Raw genomic sequence first — 20,221 nt, forward strand, 5'->3', positions numbered from 1 at the left:
TACTGAGGTCAAACAGAAGAGTGAAGTAAAGAAAAAACCCACTAACCAACTGGTTGGGAAAGTTAAGTCAGAGAAGACTAAGTATGTGCCTAAAGAAGAGATAGGTACTTTCCTTAGCTCCTTAAAAGCTGAGGATAAAGTATTAAAGCCAAGGAACAGACATGCTGAGGATATTAAGGAAGTAAAACCTTCCATGGTAAAAGACAGGAAAGTTTGTGTCTTTTGTGGTGAGCAACATTCCAGTGCATCTTGTCAACAGTACCCTGATTATGCTTCTAGAGTAGGGAAGCTTCAGGAACTGGGGTGTTGTATAATCTGTATGAACTCCGAACATACTGCTGCGGACTGTAAGACTAAATTAAATCTTTGCTTAAAATGCAAAAAGAATCATCATCATAGTGCTTTATGCCCTAGGATGAAAATTGAGGTTCCTAAACTTGCAAGCATCAATATGACAACTGCAAAAGGGAATGCTCCATTAGTAATGCCAGCTGCAGTACCAATAGCAGATGTGAAAGTATTGTTTGAGAATAGAAACCAATTAGTATGTACCCTGTTTGATACGGGTGCTCAGAAAACTTTCATTTCTGCAGATATTGTGGAGAAATTAAAGTTACCAGTTATCGGCAAGATAAATCTAGCCATTACAGGATTCTTAACAACTAAGAAAGCTCAGTCTTTTGATTTAGTTAGACCTGTAATACAATTAGGCAGATATAAATGCCGTATAACAGCAGCTGTGCCTGATGCTATGGAGCCAAGTATATACATAAAGGGATTGAAGGAAACCTCTGATCATCTACAAAGCTCAGGGATAAAGATGGCTAAACGGAATGTGGAATTAGATACTGTGGGTCCCATAAAAAGGATAATTGGTTCTGATTATTGTGGAAGATTCCTACATAGGACTTTCAAAAGGAATAAGGTACAGTTGTTCAAGAGTCCAGGAGGTAACCTTATTATGGGTCAGTTGCCTTTTCCAAAACAAGTTAAAGGAGAGACCAAACTAGTAGACTCAGTCTTTGTTACCCCCACACAGTCATTGATGGTAGCTAGAATAGGTGCAGAATTAGAACCTACTCAGATAAATGACTTGTTGGATGAAAATATTGAACCTGTACACAAACTGTGGGACATAGACAGTGTAGGAATACACTCTGAGGAGCCAATCCCTGAAGATAAAATAACATTGGACTTGTATAATCAGTCTGTGGAATTTAAGGATGGACAGTATTGGGTAGGATTACCATGGAAACTAAACCATTCAGAGTTACCAACAACTTACCAAGCAGCTAAAGCTCAGATAAATTCTCTTCTAAGAAAGTTGAGAGATAAACCAGAACATCTGATCCTATATGATAATATTATAAGGGATCAATTGAAGAATAAATTTATTGAAGAGGTAGAATACCCTGTTAACCACAAAGAAGGACACTACTTACCACATCATGCTGTAAGCAAGGATTCAGTAATTACTCCCATAAGGATAGTATTCAACTGTAGTAGTAAAGTGTCCAAGGGATCAGCTAGCTTGAACGATTGCCTATACTCTGGACCTACACTAACAGAGAAGTTAGGGAATGTGTTTAATAGATTTAAAGAGAAACTTACACTTACACAGCAGACATTAGTAAGGCTTTTCTCAGAATAGGACTGAGAGATGAGGACAGGAAATTTACAAAATTCCTCTGGCCTCATGATCCTCAAAATGAGGATAGTCCATTGAATACTTACTGTTTCCGATCGGTGCTCTTAGGCTCTTGTGCTAGTCCTTTCCTACTTTGCAACACTTTAAAACATCATTTTGAAAATGCAAAATGTCCAGAAATAGGGCAGGCTTTTTATATGGATAATTTGCAAGGTGTTGCTGATACAGAGTCGGAAGCTTTGAAGGCTTATGAAGTAGCCAATTCCGAATGTGGGAAGGTAAATTTGACGTTACAGAGCTGGAATACAAATTCACCGCTTTTGCGGAATAAAATACAAGAGGACTATCCAGATTCTGACATTCCCAAAATTCAAAATGTGTTAGGTCTTAACTGGGATACAACAGCTGATGTAATAAGTTTGAAACCAATTAAGTTCTCTGATGTCACTCTCACCAAGAGGTCCTTGTTAAATCAGGTCTCCATGTTATTTGACCCATTAGGGTTGGTCAGTCCTATAGTTATTAGGGGCAAACGTTTAGTACAGGAGGCTTGGCGAGAAAAGTTAGACTGGGACACTGAATTAGGTGAGACATATGTGGAACAATGGGAACAGATTAGAAAGGAGTTTGAAACTACATCAAGCATATGTATTCCCAGGAAAATAAACAGTAATGAGAAGTCGCACTTACACATATTTTGTGATGCTTCTCAAAGGGCATATGGAGCAGTAGCTTATTGCGCAACAGGAGAGGATAGTAAGATTATAATGTCCAAAGCCACAGTTGCGCCAATTAAAGAAAGAACCCTACCTCAAATGGAATTGGCTTCCACAGAAGTAGGAACTAAATTGGCCAGGTATATAACCACTACTCTTCATACTCAGTTTGAGGATATTTACATATGGACTGACAGTGAGATTTGTCTTTACTGGATAGGGAAGGAAGACAGTAAAATTCCTTTCGTCCGTAATAGAGTGAAGACTATTAAAGAGCTGTCTTCCAAATTTAATTTCATGCATGTGTCCTCTAAACAAAATCCAGCTGATCTGCTCTCAAGAGGTTCGACCGTAAGGAGACTGATCAAAGATAACTTGTGGTTTAAAGGTCCTAAATGGTTACTCACTAAGGATTGGCCTGAACAGAAACAGTACAGTATTGCTGAGATTAGTGTAGTGAACTTGGATCCTATAGTACCTGAGCCAGAATTAACTGACATCAGCCGATTCTCGTCAATAAGACAACTTCTAAATACTTCTAAACTGGCTGTTGAATTTTTGAATAAGAAGGTGGGGTCTCAGAAATTAGATCTCCTAGAATACTGGCTGAAAAGAGTACAAAGAAATTCCTACAGGGAAACATATAAACATTTAGGCCAAGACACTGGAAAAGGGAATAAGCTGATGAAGAATTTAGGCTTGTTCTTAGACGGAAAAGGTCTGATAAGATGTCGAGGCCGATTGGTAAAGGCTGACTTGCGCATCCAAACCAAACATCCCAGTTTATTACCTAAGAGTGGATGCTTTGTACAACTTATTATAAAGGAAGCCCATGATTCCACTCTCCATGGAGGTGTACCGCAGACCTTAGCTCAAATTCGAGAAAGGTACTGGATTCCTAAGGGTAGGCAGGTTATTAAAAAATATCTCAAAAACTGCATCATTTGTAGGAGGTATGAGCAGAGACCTTATATCTACCCAGGACCACGAGCCCTACCGAAGGATAGGGTGAACATAAGTCAGCCCTTCCATATAACAGGAGTCGACTACACAGGGGCTATAACTGTTACAGGTGAGGAAACTCCCCATAAAGTTTACATTTGTTTATTTACTTGTGCCTACACAAGGGCAATCCATCTAGAATTAGCAGAAGACCTAAGTTCAAAGACATTCCTCAATGTCTTTCGCAGATTTGCTGCTAGAAGGTCTTGTCCTGGCAAGTTAATAAGCGACAACGGAACTAATTTCATTGGAGCAGCACCTTTACTGTTGAACATAATGAACGACCCAAAGGTTAAGTCGGCGCAGGGAATCCGAAATTGTATTTGGCAGTTCACAGCTCCAAGAATTCCATGGCAAAATGGATTTACCGAAAGAATGATTGGTATTGTCAAGAACTGCCTGAGAAAAACATTCCATAGAACTAAGATCACGAGAGGAGATTTAAGAACAGTAATAACTGAAATTGAAACCAGGATTAATAATAGACCTCTGACTTATCAAGATGACACTAGCAACTCGCTAGAGGTCTTAACACCGGCTCACATGTTATATGGCAGGAAGCTCCATCCGATGCCTTGCGTGGATATCCAGGAAGAAGTTGATGATCCTAATATAGAAAATAATGATTTAGGACAACATCTGCGGGAGGGATATCAACGTCTGAAAAGGGTGCTGGATACTTGGAATAGACACTGGAGCGAAGAGTATCTTTTGAGCCTACGCGAGAGGTTTTATGGAGCTCAAGCTGCCAGCAACAAATCAGTTATTAACATAGGTGATGTGGTCTTAGTGAAGACCGAACAGCCAAGATCCCAGTGGCCATTAGCTAAAGTGATCTCCACACACCCAGATTCTGAAGGGGTGCTGAGACTCGTAAAAATAAAATGTAGGGGACATACCAGTATAAAAATATAGATAAACTGGTACCTCTTGAGTTAGCAGCCACTCCGGATCCAGAGGATGGTGAGGATCAAACAGGTCAAGAGGCGCGACCTAGTAGGGCTACAGCACAGGGTTCTCAAGAACTATGGAGGGAACTCTCGGCTAAGGGTCATATTACATGATACAACGTATCATTTTCCGCCAGCCCCAAAACTGTGGGAAATATTTTCCCCCAGAGCAGCTGCGCTCTCTATTTTTATCATAGTTATCCCTGGTTAAAGGCAGAGGAAAAATTGAGACCGTTGTTAATAGTTCAAGCGGTTTTAATAACCTAGAAATTACGCTGTCTTTAATAATTCTTGTTATTGATAAATTAAATGCTACTGCGTTTAACCCTCGTGGACAACTATATATTGTAAATACATGTAGTTATGTGGTATTTTCCACTGACCTAAACTGCATCTGTGCGTTAGATGATGTGGCAAGTAGGGAAAGATTCTCATGTTGCGGAGATGTGGAATTAAAGATATTTACACAGTTAAAGGGAATATTTGGTCTAACTTTAGTTTAAGTAAAACTAAGATTAATTTGTCAGAGTTGCCTTGTAAATATCATGATGTAATCTAACTGTATTTAGTACTGTAAATACTTAAAAGTTGGCAACTACCATTCTATGAGGGAGGTAAAACTGCCGCTCACCTCACTCTGCTCCCAGACCTTCTGGAGTTAACACGCTGTTCCTAGTCACCCTCAAGCTAAGGCGGTTGTACATACGCACCATAAGGACGCTTGCTTGCTCAAGCAATTACACTAAGCAGCCTCATCGTCATCGGTTATCGATCACTCCCTCTCCACTAGCTAAGTAACCTTAACGAATTGGTTAATTCAAGGGGGGATTAGCTATGAGACAGAAGAGAAATAGTTATTGTAGGTGAGTTAAGGTTAAGTTACGTTTCGCCTAACTCTATGAGACTTGTTTGATTTACTTAAGAACAACTTTATAGACGAGTAACAACCTACGAGTTGTTTATTAGTAAATACTAGAAATTTCTAACATAGCGGTGGCCCGGCAGGGATACCGACTTGTATACATTAAATACTTTTCACATTTTGGTGCCCAGAAAGAGGGCCCCGATTTGTTTACCAGAACTTACTCTCCTTCCTTGTAATTTATTTACTGAAGCACAGTGACAGTAAACCAGGTGAGGTTTGGTTTTACTTCAATAAAATATTTGGAAAGGATTCAATGCTAGATTTTCAAATGGTCAAAAAACAGTTAATATGTAAGAAAAAAGAAAAACAGGGATATTAAACTTACAGAATCACAAGGTCAAGACTATTACTCAAGGTCAGGGGCTGATACTCAGGGTCAAGGAGCTAATGCTCAAGGTCAAGCAGCTAACACACAGGATCAATCTAGAGGAAGAGCACTCTGGTCGATAAAGCAATGAACAACCAAAATAACTCAGAAGGATGAAACTACAAAATAAACATACCAATTCCTGGATGCTTCCTCATGTCATATATATTGGTACTAGGAAAATTCTAAGGTCTTTGCTCCCCTTGAAAAAATTCCTAGTTACCAACTCAGTCTCCCATCACTTCCCAGGTCTCATCAATTTCCATCCTCTGCTTTCTCACACTCATTTTACCATAACCACCTTCTTGGCTTACCATGCCTCCTCCCAGCTTCAAACCCACTCATGTACGAGGTGCTACCCCAAAGTTCCCAAAACTTGAAAGCAGGGGGGAAACCACTTGTCATATGGTGTTTGGATGCTAAGTGGCAGTGCAAGCACCCTTTCTTTGTTAGTGTATCAAGTGGTGTTGTGCAGAGTGGATGCATTTGCTGCATGTGTGTGTGTGCTTTTTTTTTGTGTGTGTTTGGGTTGGTTTGCTAATTATTTTATCTCAAAAATGGAGGATGTGAAAGAACAATGTGTGCATCAAGCTTTGTGTGAAATTCAGGATGAATACAGCAGAAACTCATAAAATGTTAAAACAAGCATTTGGTGATTATACTTTGGAGGTTACACAAACCTTAAACTGGTTTAGGTGTTTAAAAAATGGACAAACATTAACAGATGACAATGCATGTTCTGGTCGCCCTTCCACCATTTCAACTCCTAATGGTGTGGCCAGAGTTCGTGCAGCCATCCTTGAAGATCACAGGAGGACAATCCACAATGTCTGTGATACTGTTCGCCTATTGTATGGAACTTGCCAATGCATTTTGTCCAGTGACCTTGACATGAGACAAATCACCGCCAAGTTTGTCCTGAGGCTTGTGACTGATGAGCAAAAGCACCATCGCATGGAGGTCTGCACGGAGGTCAAGGAAATGGCCAGAAATTATCCTAATTTCCTCTCAAGTGTCATTACTGGTGATGAAAGCTGGGTTTACAGGTACAACCTGGAAACCAAACAATCACTGCAGTGGAAGAGCCCAGCTTCATCCCGACCAAAAAAGGCACATCAAGTCAAGTGCAATGTGACGTCAGTGCTAATCACTTTCTTCTGCATGGAGGGCACTGTTCATAAGGAATTTGACTGTTGATGCAAAGTTCTACCGTATCGTTTTGAGATCCCTCCGGGAGACGTGAGACAAAAACGTGAACACAGCCCTTACTGTTCAGCAGTTTCTTGCATAAAAAACATACCGGTTGTCCCCCAATCCTCGTATTCAACAGATTTGGCCCTCTGTGATTTTTTCCTCTTCCTAAAAATAAAAGTCCAGCTGAAAGGATTAAGATTTGACTCCATGGAGGGGGATCCAGGAATAAAAGAAGATCCTGAACAAGCTGATGCTCAAGGACTTCGAGAATGTGTTCCGATCGTGGAAGAAGTGCTGGGATTGACGTCTGCATGCCTAAGGAGACTATTTTGAAGGGGACAGTGGTGATTAGGACTTGATGTATGTTTTTTTCCTTCTTTGGCCAAATTTCAAGAACTTTTGGGAAGCAACTCATATATCTTTTCGGCATCCTATTTAGCCTACGTCATTGCTCTCCACACAACTATACCATAAAACACACTCTCATCAACTCTGCTGTTCAGACTTCCTTACTCCACATCTTTCCTGTAGCACATTATTTCTTATCTTATCCACTCTACATACAGTATTTTCTTAGGTAACCCAATCTCCACTGCTCCAACTCATGACTTTGTTTTCATGCCACACCACACTTCCACATCCATAAGTTTAAGTGGGCCTTAAAACTCCTTCATGCACTCCTCTCAAAACTGGCACACTAAGAAATCCAACAAACGACAAATAATCATTCTTTACCAACCTTTATTGGCATCCATACCACCGACAACATACAGATCACCAACAGTAGACTTGCGAGGGTGTGTGCGCGGTGACTGGAGTGTTGAGCGTCTCTCTGGCAGCAGGTGATACTTCAGTGCTTCCATCACTAACTCCTGGCATGCTCGGTCTTCACGGAACAGGGCATTCGTCTCTATGTGGTCCGTCAGGAACTGTGGTCATGTTAAAACACATAAAACAAGGTTAATAGGGACTGAGGATTGCATATGTATGGGTCCTACAAATGTATGGTGACTGCAGATGAATTAGGACAATCAACATGTTGAGGGTGCAAATGGATGGTGTGCAGAGAGACACGATTGATGAGGACTGTGAATGGATTTTTTCTTTTTAAATGAGTCTGACTCCAAGCATTGACTTGACAGTCCATTCTCTAAAGTCCAGCAGTCCTCCCCTGTTCTACACTCCTTCATATGTCACCACTTCAGTGCTAATGGTCACTGTCCATTTAGAACACTATACATGTTTGGGTTGTCTCATTCAGGACTGATGTGATGATATTACAAGGGATGACTTTATGAAAAGCTGGTGGGTCCTGTGGAAGCAGTACTACAAATCTGACTACAAATGTATGGGGACTGAAAATCTATGGAGATTGCTTATGGGCGGGGACTGTAAATGGATCAAAACTACATGTGCATGGGATACGTGAAAGGAAGGAGACTGCAAAAAACGGAGACTATGAAAAGATGACGAATGGAAATACTGTAGATATCAGTAAGCAGCAAATACTTATAAGTTATTGAAGATACACAGGGAGAGGGAAAAAAATTACAAGGGGGTCCTGTGACTATTTTTAAGAAACAATCCAACTGTATCAGTATAATTGGTAAGCATGAATGTGTATGAGATGCAAAATAGGACTAGTGTAGATTTGTCTATTTAGAGTCAGACACCTAATCCTGTAAGGGATGGCCACAAACAAATTGTCTCCATGTCACTCTGTCCTTTACGCAACCATCTGGCAATACTCACTCCAACTCATGTGTCCCTCTCTCATATACAGTCAGGTCTTGCTATACATTTGTTTGTTTTGTGATAAATTGCGAGAAAGATAAACTAAAAGCTATACCCAGTTTTGCTATAATGATGGCGAAATGATCGCCAGTTCACTTGAACGATATTTCTAGTGGTCACAAACGACAATCATGTGCATACATGGTGCCTCCTATGCAAGCCAACAGTCAGCTGTGTCAGCCAGAACGGCCACCCAGTGTTTACATTCACTGTGACTGTCTCCTTTTCGTTCCATTTTGTGCTTGCAAGGCCACTGAAACGCCACTGCTATCACCATATAACAGTGCAAATTCATAACAAATGGTGTAGTGTGCAATATAAAGCAATAACTTTTTGTGTGAAATACTGAAACCTGTGACATGGAAATCATGTCTCCAATGCATACAACGTGCCTATCGCACAAGCCTACAGTCAGCTTTTTAAGCCAAGATGGTCACCCAGTGTTTACACTCACTGTGATTGTCTCCTTTTTCTTCCATTTGGGGTGTGCAAGGTCATTGAAAAGCCATTGTTAATGCCAAATAACAGTGCGAGTGCATAACAAATAGTACAATGTGAGACATTAAGTGAAGGAATAACTCTTCTGCACAAAATACTGAAACTTGACTTGGAAATTGTGTCTGGCATGGATGCTACCTGTAGTGGAAAGTGCTGTGCTACTGAGGGTACCAAGGGAAAGCCATTTTTAATTGTGGTTCAAGGCCCCTCCTCTCCTATCCCCACTGGAACCATGTTATACTGACCTTGGTATATGATAAATCACTATGAAATGGCATGACCTCATCAAACAGAAGGCATGACTGGACCTCTCCACTCCATCCCCCTATCTCATCCTCACTAGTCAGCCTCTCATTCTCCATCCAATCCATATGTCCAAACTATAGTACTTCCCTTATTATTTTCAGTCACACCCATATCAATGTCACAACACTCCCTCACATCCTCACCCATATCAATGCCACAAAGCTCCCTCACATCCTCATTTCCATGTCTCTCCATGTAATTCCACACGCTCCTCTAAAAGAATTCATTTCTACTGCTTTCATTTTTTGACTTGTCTTCTGCCAAGCTTCACTTTCATACTTTAGAGGAGGATATTCATAGGCTCAAACATACGGACATGAGAGTGACTAGATGGATGTGCAGTGTGTCCCTGAAGGACAGGGACTGGGGTTTAGGACTACAAACGAATTGTTGAGAGGAATGATGGGACTTTAATATATTAGTGCTGTGATATGAAAGGGCATTTTGAGATAGTTTGGGCATGTGGAGATGATACAGGATGGCAGCTGAGTGTGGGGGGTGATAGGTGTAAACCTTGAGAGTAGATCTGCCAGGGGCAGACTGGAAAAGACTTGGGACAAGGTCATTGAATATGACCTCAGCAATATGGGATTGAAAAGACTGCTAGAGATTGAGCAGCACAAATAAATGCTATTAGGTAATCAAAGCTCACACAAGCAAGCATGTCGGAGCCTATAAAACAAATGAAGAATGAAAAATGAATGGCGATCATACTACTGTCATGTAGCGACATTTTGACTTCCATATTCACTTTCCTATTACTAATCACCACTTTCACTGAACCAGCAACTTTCCCTCTCTGCTCTGCCTTTTTATGCGCTTCATTCTCTAAACTTCCATGCTTACTCATCATATTACTTAAACTGTTAATCAACATGAGAAAATGAATGTATACACTCAACCTCCTGCTATCGCGCGTTCAGCTATCACGTTTATCTGCTATCACACACGCATCAAATGCACAACCATACATGCTATCACGCACCCCAAACCGCTATCACGCGTCGAGTTTGAAGACAGACTAAGCGAAACTTATTCACACAGCACTTCATACAAGGTTTGCAGAGGATACGATGGTTAATCGGAACAGTAACATGGTAAAATTTCCGATTATACCACGGGCATTTGCAATGCAACTGAACGCATTCCTGCCGAGGACACGACGGGCAAAACAGTGACCAAAACCCATTAGGCTCGAAAGAATATATCGTACTACAGCATTGAAATTTAGCCTAACACTGAATACTTATTAATATTGTATTTTAGAATAAATATCAATCGTTTTGAAACCCTTATAAAGAGTTAATACTTCTTATGCCGAAAAAACTGTGATGTCGATAAAGTAATCACGTGTTTACAACTGAGACGGGGCTCTGACGACAGTGTGAGGAACGTGTGTGATAGCGTCCAAGTTTTGTTCCACTTAAATGTTCCTCAACCATTCCTGATATAAGGTACCATGTGATACCCCCTTTAGCTGTGGACACTAAAGAAATGGAGACAGCCAAAGAGATCTGGCGGCAACTAAGCCACTCCCAAGCCTCGGAACCCATCAAACCACCCAAGCCGTAATCCTTATAAAAGTTTGATGGCCTTTTATGTTGTTTATTTATTCATTATACAGGTAAGCCCTTAATTCACGCGAGGGTTAGGTTCCCAGACCCTCGCGTATGTGGTAAATTCGCGTATATGTTCTGCCCTTGTGTGCACATAATTACGCATGTCTATACGTATATTACATCTGAATATTACTGTTTATGCACTACATACACCTTATAAACTAGCATTAAGTATTAAAAACAACAAAAATGTAACAAATTTAAAACTGAAACCTGACAAGCACAGGCGTAGGTGGAGACACTTCAGCAGTCTGGTGCACTAGCCCTCACTGCCTCCCATATGCTACATTCTGCCTTCTTTATTGTATGAACAGTTGACTCATTCACCCCAAACATGCGGTTACAAGACAATTCACAGGCGTAGGTGGAGACACTTTAGCAGTCTGGTGCACTAGCCCTCACTGTCTTCCGTATGCTACGTTCTCCTTCTTTATTGTATGAACAGTTGACTCACCCCAAACATACGGTTCTGAGACAATTCACCATCAAGTCAATTCACCATCAAAACATGGACAATTCCCCGTCATTCTATTAATATACTTATTATTGATTAATTAATACTTTAATAACTAATTTTCAGGGGGATTTTATAACTCATATAAGTAAAAAACTAGTGTACTGTACTTGCTAAATAAACTGGTTTGTAAATAAATGACGGGGAATCGTCCTGATGGAGAATTGTCGCCGACATTCCTCCCTGAAGTTTGTCCAACACTTTAACTTTCTCTGTCAGCAACATCACTTTACAAGTCAGTTTTGGTGTGTTACCACATACATCACTAGCAGTACGCTTATGCCCCATGTTGACAGACAAGGCAAGCAATTACTGGAAGGCAGAAAAATAAGCCACAAATAACGATTTGCAAGTCATGAGAGAAACTGTAGAAAGGAACAGATGTGTGATAGTATTTGGAAACAGGGAAGAGGAAGAAAAGGTTAGGTTCGCAAGACTCGAGAGAGACACGAACATGGTGAGAGGAATATTAGGCAAGATTGACCCCGAAGGAAACAAGTGGGTAAAAGAAATTGAGGAAGTAAGGAGGATAGGGCCTTATAAGAAAGGGGAAACAAGACCAATGAGAGTCAAGTTTACATCAGAAAGTGTAATAAATGAGATACTTAAAGTGACCTGGAAATTAAGCAAAGAGGCGGGGATGGAAAATATTATAATAAGAAAAGATCTGAATGAAGAAGAAAGAGAAGCTTTAAAATCATTAAAGGAAGAAGTAAAGGAAAAAAATGATACGAGGACAGAGGAAGAACGTAATACTTTTTTTTGGAGAGTATTGGATATGAAAGTAAGGAAATGGTATTTAAGGAAATAGAAGTGAAGGAAATTAGGGGGGATGGTTGTGAAAGATCAGAAGTTGAGGAAGTGGTACGGACAGAGAGTAGGAGAGAAGAGGGTATTAACAATGTCAAAAATAATTTGAAGGTGATATATACTAATGTTGATGGTTTCATATCGACAAGGATCGAAATTAATGATTTCTTGAGAGAACATGAACCTGATGTCATGTGCTTTGTAGAGACCAAATTAAGAGAAGATATTGATGTTCATTTGGGAGATGGTAAATACAAACTGTGGAGAAAAGACAGAAAAGAAAAAAAGGGAGGAGGAGTGATGATAGCAGTGAAGAACAACATAAATGTAGATACTGTGGAAATGGGAGAAGGCAGGGCTGAAGTGATATATATGAAATTAGAAACTGGAGAGAATGTTAAGAGAGATATGGCGGTAGTGTATGTTCCCCCAAAGACGAGAGCATGGAAGGATGACGAATACCATGAGATGTTGTCAGATATGGCTAGCTATTTGCAAAAAATAATTGAGAAAAGCAATAATATAATTTTGGTGGGTGACTTTAATTGTAAAGAGGTGAACTGGGAGGAATGGTACTCGGGAGGCGGCGAGGATTCGTGGGGTACTATGTTATTAAATATAATAATGAATAATGTGATGACGCAGTGGGTCAAAGAAGAGACACGGTTTCGAGGTGAGGACACACCAGCAAGGTTAGATTTACTGTTCACCAAAGAACCTGATGTAATAGAATCATTGGAATATCTCTGTCCTTTGGGAAAAAGTGATCACGTGGTCACTGAGTTCCAGATGTTAATAGGAAACGTCGAGCCAAGAGACGAGCTTCATAGACAGGGAAGATACAACTTTGGCAAAGCAAATTTTACAGGATTGAGAAACTTTTTGAAAATGCGGATTGGAGAAAATTCAGAGAAACAAGAGAGATACAGAGGAAGTGGGATATCTTTCTAGACCTCTATAATTTGGGAGTGGAAAAATTTGTACCAAGAGTAAGAGGGAAAGAAAACAGGAAAAAGGAGTGGTTTAATAGAAGGTGTATGATAACCAAAAAAGAGAGAGATAAGGCGTGGAACAATTGGAGAAAGAGAGGTAACGACAGAACAAAGGAAGAATATAAAAGAACAAGAAACGAATACACAAGAATACGTAGGGAAGAAGAAAGGAATTTTGAAAAAGGTATAATTGACAAATGCAAGGATGAACCCAAACTGTTTTATAGATTTGTTAATGGCAAACTGAAACAAAAGGAAGGAATCGCCAAGCTGAAAGTAGATGGAGAGGTCTTTAATGATGCGGCAATGCAAGCAGAAATAATGAACAAACGTTTCCAGTCAGTTTTCACTAAAGAAAAGGAGCTTGTGGAAGGGGAGGGAGTGATTAGAAATGTTCCGGTGATGAAAGATATAAAAGTGGAGGTGCAGGAAGTGTATAAATTACTGGAAACTCAAGATGTAAGGAAAGCCCCAGGACCTGATGGAATTTCTAATTGGGTACTGAAGGAATGCAGAGAACAACTGGCGGATAAAATTCACAGCTTAATTGTATGCTCACTGGAAGAGGGGAAAGTGCCAAAAGAATGGAAGAGGGCAAATGTGGTACCAATTTACAAGGGAGGAAACAGGGAAGAACCCCTGAATTATAGACCAGTGTCTCTAACCAGCATGGTCGCAAAATTGTGTGAGAGAATCCTGAAAGACAGATGGATAAAATATCTGGAAGAGATGAATATTTTGGCTGAATGTCAGTTTGGATTCAGAAGTGGAAGGTCATGTGTTTCAAACTTGTTGAGCTTTTACTCAAGAGCGATTGATGTGGTACAGGAGAGAGATGGTTGGGTGGATTGTGTGTACTTAGACTTAGAGAAGGCCTTTGACAAGGTACCTCATAAGAGACTAATGTGGAAACTAGAATATATAGGAGGACTAAAGGGGAAACTTCTGGAATGGATGAGAGACTTTTTGAGAGACAGACAAATGAGGACAGTAATAAAGGAAAAGATGTCTGGATGGAGGGAAGTAACAAGTGGAGTTCCTCAAGGCTCAGTGTTGGCGCCAGTAATGTTCCTGATTTATGTAAATGATATGGTAGATGGAGTGAACAGTTATGCGAGTCTGTTTGCTGATGATGTAAAGATCTTGAGGAAGATAGAGGTTGAGGAGGATTGTAAAATACTGCAGGAGGATTTGGATAGGATACACAATTGGAGCCGGACGTGGGAAATGAAATTTAATGTAAAGAAATGTAAAATATTGGAAATGGGTAAAAGTACCAGGAGACCATCACTGAATTATTTTTTGGGTAATGAATTAATCACAAAAAGGAGAGAAGAGAAAGATTTGGGAGTGCTGGTCCAAGATAGTTTGTCACCAGAAAAGCACATTAACAAGATAGTTGAAGAGACTTATAAGCTCTTGACTAACATAAGAGTAGCATTTCATTATATGGATGAGGAAATGATGAAAAAATTGATAGTGGCCATGATCCGCCCCAGGTTAGAATATGCAGCGGTAGTGTGGTCCCCACACAAAAAGAAAGATATAAACAAGATTGAGAGAATACAAAGAACAGCAACCAAGATGGTCCCCAGTCTGACAGACCTGTCATACAGAGAGAGGCTGGAAAAACTGGATTTGCCTTCGTTAGAGGAAAGGAGAAAGAGGGGAGACATGATTGCGGTGTTCAGGACCATGGTGGGAGTAGATAAAATTGACAAAGAAGATCTGTTTGTATGGGATAAGAGAGCAACAAGAGGACATGGAATGAAATTGAAAAAGTCAAGCTGTTTGAAGGATATCAAGAAATATAGCTTTCCTTACAGAAGTATAGACTTATGGAATAGCCTGGACAAAGAGATCGTCCAGTCTAAAAACATAAACGAGTTTAAAGTTAAATTCGACTTATTGAGAAACAGCGACGGAAACCCACGAGCATAGTACATTCCGTGTATATCACAATTAGGTATATTCTTAAATATTTGGAACGACTTAGACAAAGAGGTGGTGCATGAGAAAAACATTCATGTGTGTAAAGGTAGACTTGATAAATGTGGATATGGAGACAGGACAACACGAGCATTGCTCAATTCCTGTATACTACAAATAGGTAAATACAAATAGGTAAATACACATACATATATGTGTGCACATGGGCAGCAGGTAGGCATTTTTTATATTTTATTTATTTCTCTTGTATATTGAAATTACTTATTTGAATACTATAATTTTGTTTTAATTATTGTACGAAAAATTCATGGATAACCGAAATCGCGTGAAAAAAGTTCGCGTGAATTAAGGGATAACCTGTACTGTTATTATTAATATAATAATGCTTTATTTCATGTTAGAGGAGAGACTGGCAAGATATCGTAGGCATAAAGTGGTTAAAAGTTAGAAAAATGGGCAACCGAAAAACCAATTAGAAATTTTCCCATTGATTGTTCAGTTCAGCTATCACGTATTCAGCTATCACGAGCGTTTCCTGTGACCAATTAGGCGCGATAGCAGGGGGTTGAGTGTATATCAATGGTACTGCATATTCATTTAAATACTGTATCAAATAAGGGCTTTTTATCAAAGCTTTAGTTTGATGAGTCAGTTCGATTCGTGAAAGAGTTATAATTTTTTTTTTTTTTTTTTTACATTGAGCATAAAAAGTGAACAGAGCTGGAGATAGCAAATGGTGATATACAAGGCACCCAGGACCATAGGGGCATAAGCCATGCCTCCCAACTTTCGGAGTTAAAAGTGGGAAAAATCAGCTCAGAGGTTCAACAATATCATACAACAAACATTTCACAGAAAAAGAATCCCTACAGGTCATGAACGAGGGTCAAAAGTAGCAAGTTTTTGTGCATGGGTTTATATGGAGGTACCTGAAGGCACAGGTCCATAGGGGCGTAAGCATCAGCCAATAAGTGTGCGCCTGGAGGCCACACACCCGGTCTCAGCCAATCACGCCGCACTTACCGTGAACAGCACACTGCCTCCTCACTCAGTGCTACGCTTGGTGGCATATGGCTGAGATATGCGTGGACTATCCTCCTCTATTTCGCCATTTTTTCGTGGATTAAATAGACAGTCATGGGTGATAGTGATTCAGCAAGTGATGGTGCGGCCAGGAAGTTAACCAGGAAGACAGCAAGGCAGCCAGAGACTTGGAAGAGGGCAATGAAGAGGACGGGAGATAGTGGTGAAGATTACTTCAGCCACGCAACAAATAAACACATGAATGCCCATGCAGTGGGTGAGCCTTGCAAGTGTTCTGCACAATGTTTTGATGCTGTGAGTTGGGACAACATCCAGACAATATTCAAGAACTACTGGCATGATGTCCTTCGTAAATTTTTGTCAGGTCTTCGGGGGTGGGGGGACCTTTAAAAATTCATATAAAAAAAACTATTGGGTCTAGGATAATTAAACTTTAACATGTTACTAATACCATTATATATACAGTGCTCGACAAAAGTATTGCAAGCCCGGTGCCCCCCCAACAAAACAAACCTTTCAACTATGGAAAAAACATGTAAATAATGCATTATAATTACTGTACCTTTAATGCTTGGTAGGGTTTCCTTTGTGCCACTTCACGGACCTGAGATGTCGTGGAAGTGAAAAGGCGAGGTTCCTCAGGTGCTGGGGTGATATACTTGCCCAGGACTCATGAATGGCTGCTTCCAGCTTAGGCAGAGAGCTCACGTCCTTCCCTTGGAGATTCTTCTTTACGAGGTACCAGAGGTTTTCTATCAGGTTGATGTCTGGGCTATTGCCTGGCCAGTCTTTCATGAAGGAGACCTCGCAGTTACGAAGCCAGTTGGTGACAGATTTGGCTTTATGAGCAGGTGCACCATCCTGCTGAAACACTCGTACACCTGTGAGTTTGAAGGACTCAGGTAACTGATCACAAAGCAGCTCCAGGTAAACGTCCTGATTCACTCTGCAGTTCCTGGGATGCACAACAAGCTTCCCCAACCCCTTACCAGAGAAACAACCCCATACCATTAGTGAATCAGGGTGTTTAACTGTGCTCTCCACGTAATGGGGGTCAAGCGGGTCACTACCTCTGCGCTGGTACACACGCGCTCCTCGATTACAGGTAATGGAAAACGTTGCCTCTTCAGACCACAACACTGACAACCATTGGTCCTCACCCCAGGTAAGGTACCTGTTAGCAAACGCAAGCCTACGAAGTCGCTGGTTACGTGTAAGAAGAGGCTTTCTCACAGGCCTGTGGCTTGTGTAACCAAGTTCATAGACTCTTCGAGAAACAGTGTGCACTGAAACCTCGCCAAATACTTCCGGGTTGCTCTCCTTAATTCTCCTTGCAGACACATGAGGATTAGACTCCACTGCACATTTTAGCACATTAACAGACTTCGGGGAAGTTTTCCTGGGCCTACCAGACCGTGGTTTCTTTGTAGGAACGTCATAACTATTTTCCACACGGTAATGAGCACACCACCTCCGCACTGTCGACCGAGCCACACCAACCAAATCACTACTTTCCTTTGTGGGGTGGCCTGCCTCCTTTAGAGCAATGATCTGTAATATTATTTCACTAGACAATTCATGGGTAGGGGCCATATTAAAGTAGTGAAAGCCAAAACACTGTGGGTCACTGGGTAAAAAATGGCGCAACGAAAGGGAGGAGCGGCCAGGTTCCCCTCTCTCACGCAGCCCGCAAGCAACTGAGGCGCCAGCCAACCAGCGCACAGTAAGGACTCAGACTGCCGTGACGTCATGTTAGCGCCCAAAACTTCTGGCTGAATTTTTTCTCCCAAAAAGGGTGATTCTTTTTTCACCAAAAGTACTGCACACCTTGACATAGGCGCGCAATACTTTGTTGAGCACTGTAAATTACAAAGTAATATTACTTTCATGCAGGAAAGTTTTATGTATAGGTTTATTTTGAGGGTGTAAAAAAAAAAAAAAAAAAAAAAAAAAAAGTGACAAAACATGTCTCGATGAGACATTTCCATTGATATATAATATAATGCCTTAACTATCGAAATGATGTATGTAATTAAACCCTAACTTTAATGATTAATTACTCAAAACAAGGGTCCTATGGGTAATGCCCCTCTGGTCCTGGGTGCCTCATATGTAAGTGGAGATACATGGAAAGGATGAAGAGAGTGTTAATCTGTGGGCTGTGGCATACCCTGGCTGAGAAATTCCTATTGGTGTGGCAATATGGCAAATTTTGTGAACCTAACAGAATGTCTTCAAATGTACTACACTGGAAATGGCACAGCATGCATACTCATAAAATGCTGTTGCTTAACTAACTGTAGTTATGAAGGTACTGTGACCAGATGTTCCCTAGTTGGCAAGAGACTGGCAACTCTCTCAGTACAAGGGAGTAGTGTCTGGGGCTGAGTAAGTTGCCAATTAGCCTACTATGCCCTAAAATGTATGCAATGTGCCATTTTAGATACCATATTTCCCTGAATATAACACACAGCCAAGTTCTGAAGAGGAAATCGGTGCTGCTCAGAGGGTAAGCAGATGTTATCTTTCACAGCCACGAATAACCCATACAAACAAAGCCTTCTAATTAAATATGTCTCCTAATACTGTTTACTAGACAACATAGTACTTCAAAAGTACAGATTTCCAATAAACATCTATACAAAATCTGGACTCTGAGAGGAAAAGGTTCAGTGTCAAAAAACAAACCTACATGTGTACATTGATGTAGCTATGACTTGTTGTGGAGACCCTCACATTATCTACCAAACACTGGCACGAAGTACTGGTAATGTTATTATCACCAGTTAAGTGGATCTCTTTCTTTTCAGGTGATTGAGCTTCAACTTGGACAGAGGCTGACTGAGACTGAATGAATCTTAATGACAAACTCGGTCAAATATCAATTACTTTTTACGGTAATTGTCACATCATTTACCAAACACTGGTATGAAGCAGAATTACTATTGCCAGCATGTGATTTTTTTTCCAAACTCACTGAACTCCAGCTAAGATGGAAATACGAAAAGGCTGAATCTTAATGACAGAGTAGTCTGCGATAAAATGAGCAAACTAGTTATGACTTCTTATTGTAACTGATACACCATCTACCACATACTGGCAAGAAACAGTGTTACCATCCCCACCTACGTAGTGGTGCATAAAAAAATAGTCAATAGCAAAAGTCGATAAATACTTCTGTGGCAGTGGCAGTGTTAAATAAACAATTTTCATGCAATATGAAGCACAAAAAAATTGGAAGGATACCCCTTGTTGTCTGGGAAGGAATGAGGATTATGGCAGGCATGAGAAAATGTTGGCAGGTGAATGTCTTCAAATTTTTGCTCATGGCTGTACCAAAAACTTGTATGAAACATTTATGTTATCACTAGCTATGCAAACTTTTTTTTTCCCCTCAACTAAGGAATGGCTGAGACTGAGACTGACTTGCAATAAATCTTAATGAGGGAATACTGCATGTGACAAAATGATCATCAAAACAGACTGGGCAACATTCCTAATCCGGAACTGCTAACAGAAGAGAACAACATTACAGTCAGCTGTCACCCCCATAATAACCATCCAGAAGGGATAGGGTTATACTGCCAGTTATGAACTGAAGGTTATGGAATAAGAGAAAGAGCATGTGAACAGAGCTGCTAACAGGCAATTTGGACTACTGCCAACTAAATATACAATCCACGAACAGCAAAAGCAAGAGAAGCTGAAGACAACAAATGAAGGATAATTTTCGTATGGAAGATGTTAAGTGATCGCATTTAGAAGAACTGAGAACCTGGAAAACTGAGAACAGAAACTTAGGCATTTCAGTATCAACTAATACTATTATAATTATGCAAGAATTTTGTAGTCAGTGGAAGCGCTCACCATCCAAGCATTCGATGTAGTGCTG

General features: G+C 40.4%; 1 protein-coding gene and 1 pseudogene across 1 annotated transcript in view; one reads left to right on the forward strand and one right to left on the reverse strand.

The window, feature by feature from the left end:
- Positions 1-20,221, reverse strand: part of LOC145404950 (kelch-like protein 5) — a 245,665-nt gene that overhangs the window by 102,280 nt on the left and 123,164 nt on the right. The window contains exon 6 of the mRNA XM_080276456.1: positions 7,542-7,731. Coding sequence (XP_080132582.1) covers positions 7,542-7,731 — 190 coding nt within the window. The remainder of the gene's footprint in view (positions 1-7,541; positions 7,732-20,221) is intronic.
- The window catches only part of LOC145404864 (uncharacterized), a 32,306-nt pseudogene continuing 28,507 nt past the window's right edge, over positions 16,423-20,221 (forward strand).

Source organism: Coenobita brevimanus, chromosome 65, assembly GCF_032717465.1.
Source record: "Coenobita brevimanus isolate Jiangsu-jjx chromosome 65, ASM3271746v2, whole genome shotgun sequence".
Taxonomy (NCBI): Eukaryota; Metazoa; Arthropoda; class Malacostraca; order Decapoda; family Coenobitidae; genus Coenobita; species Coenobita brevimanus.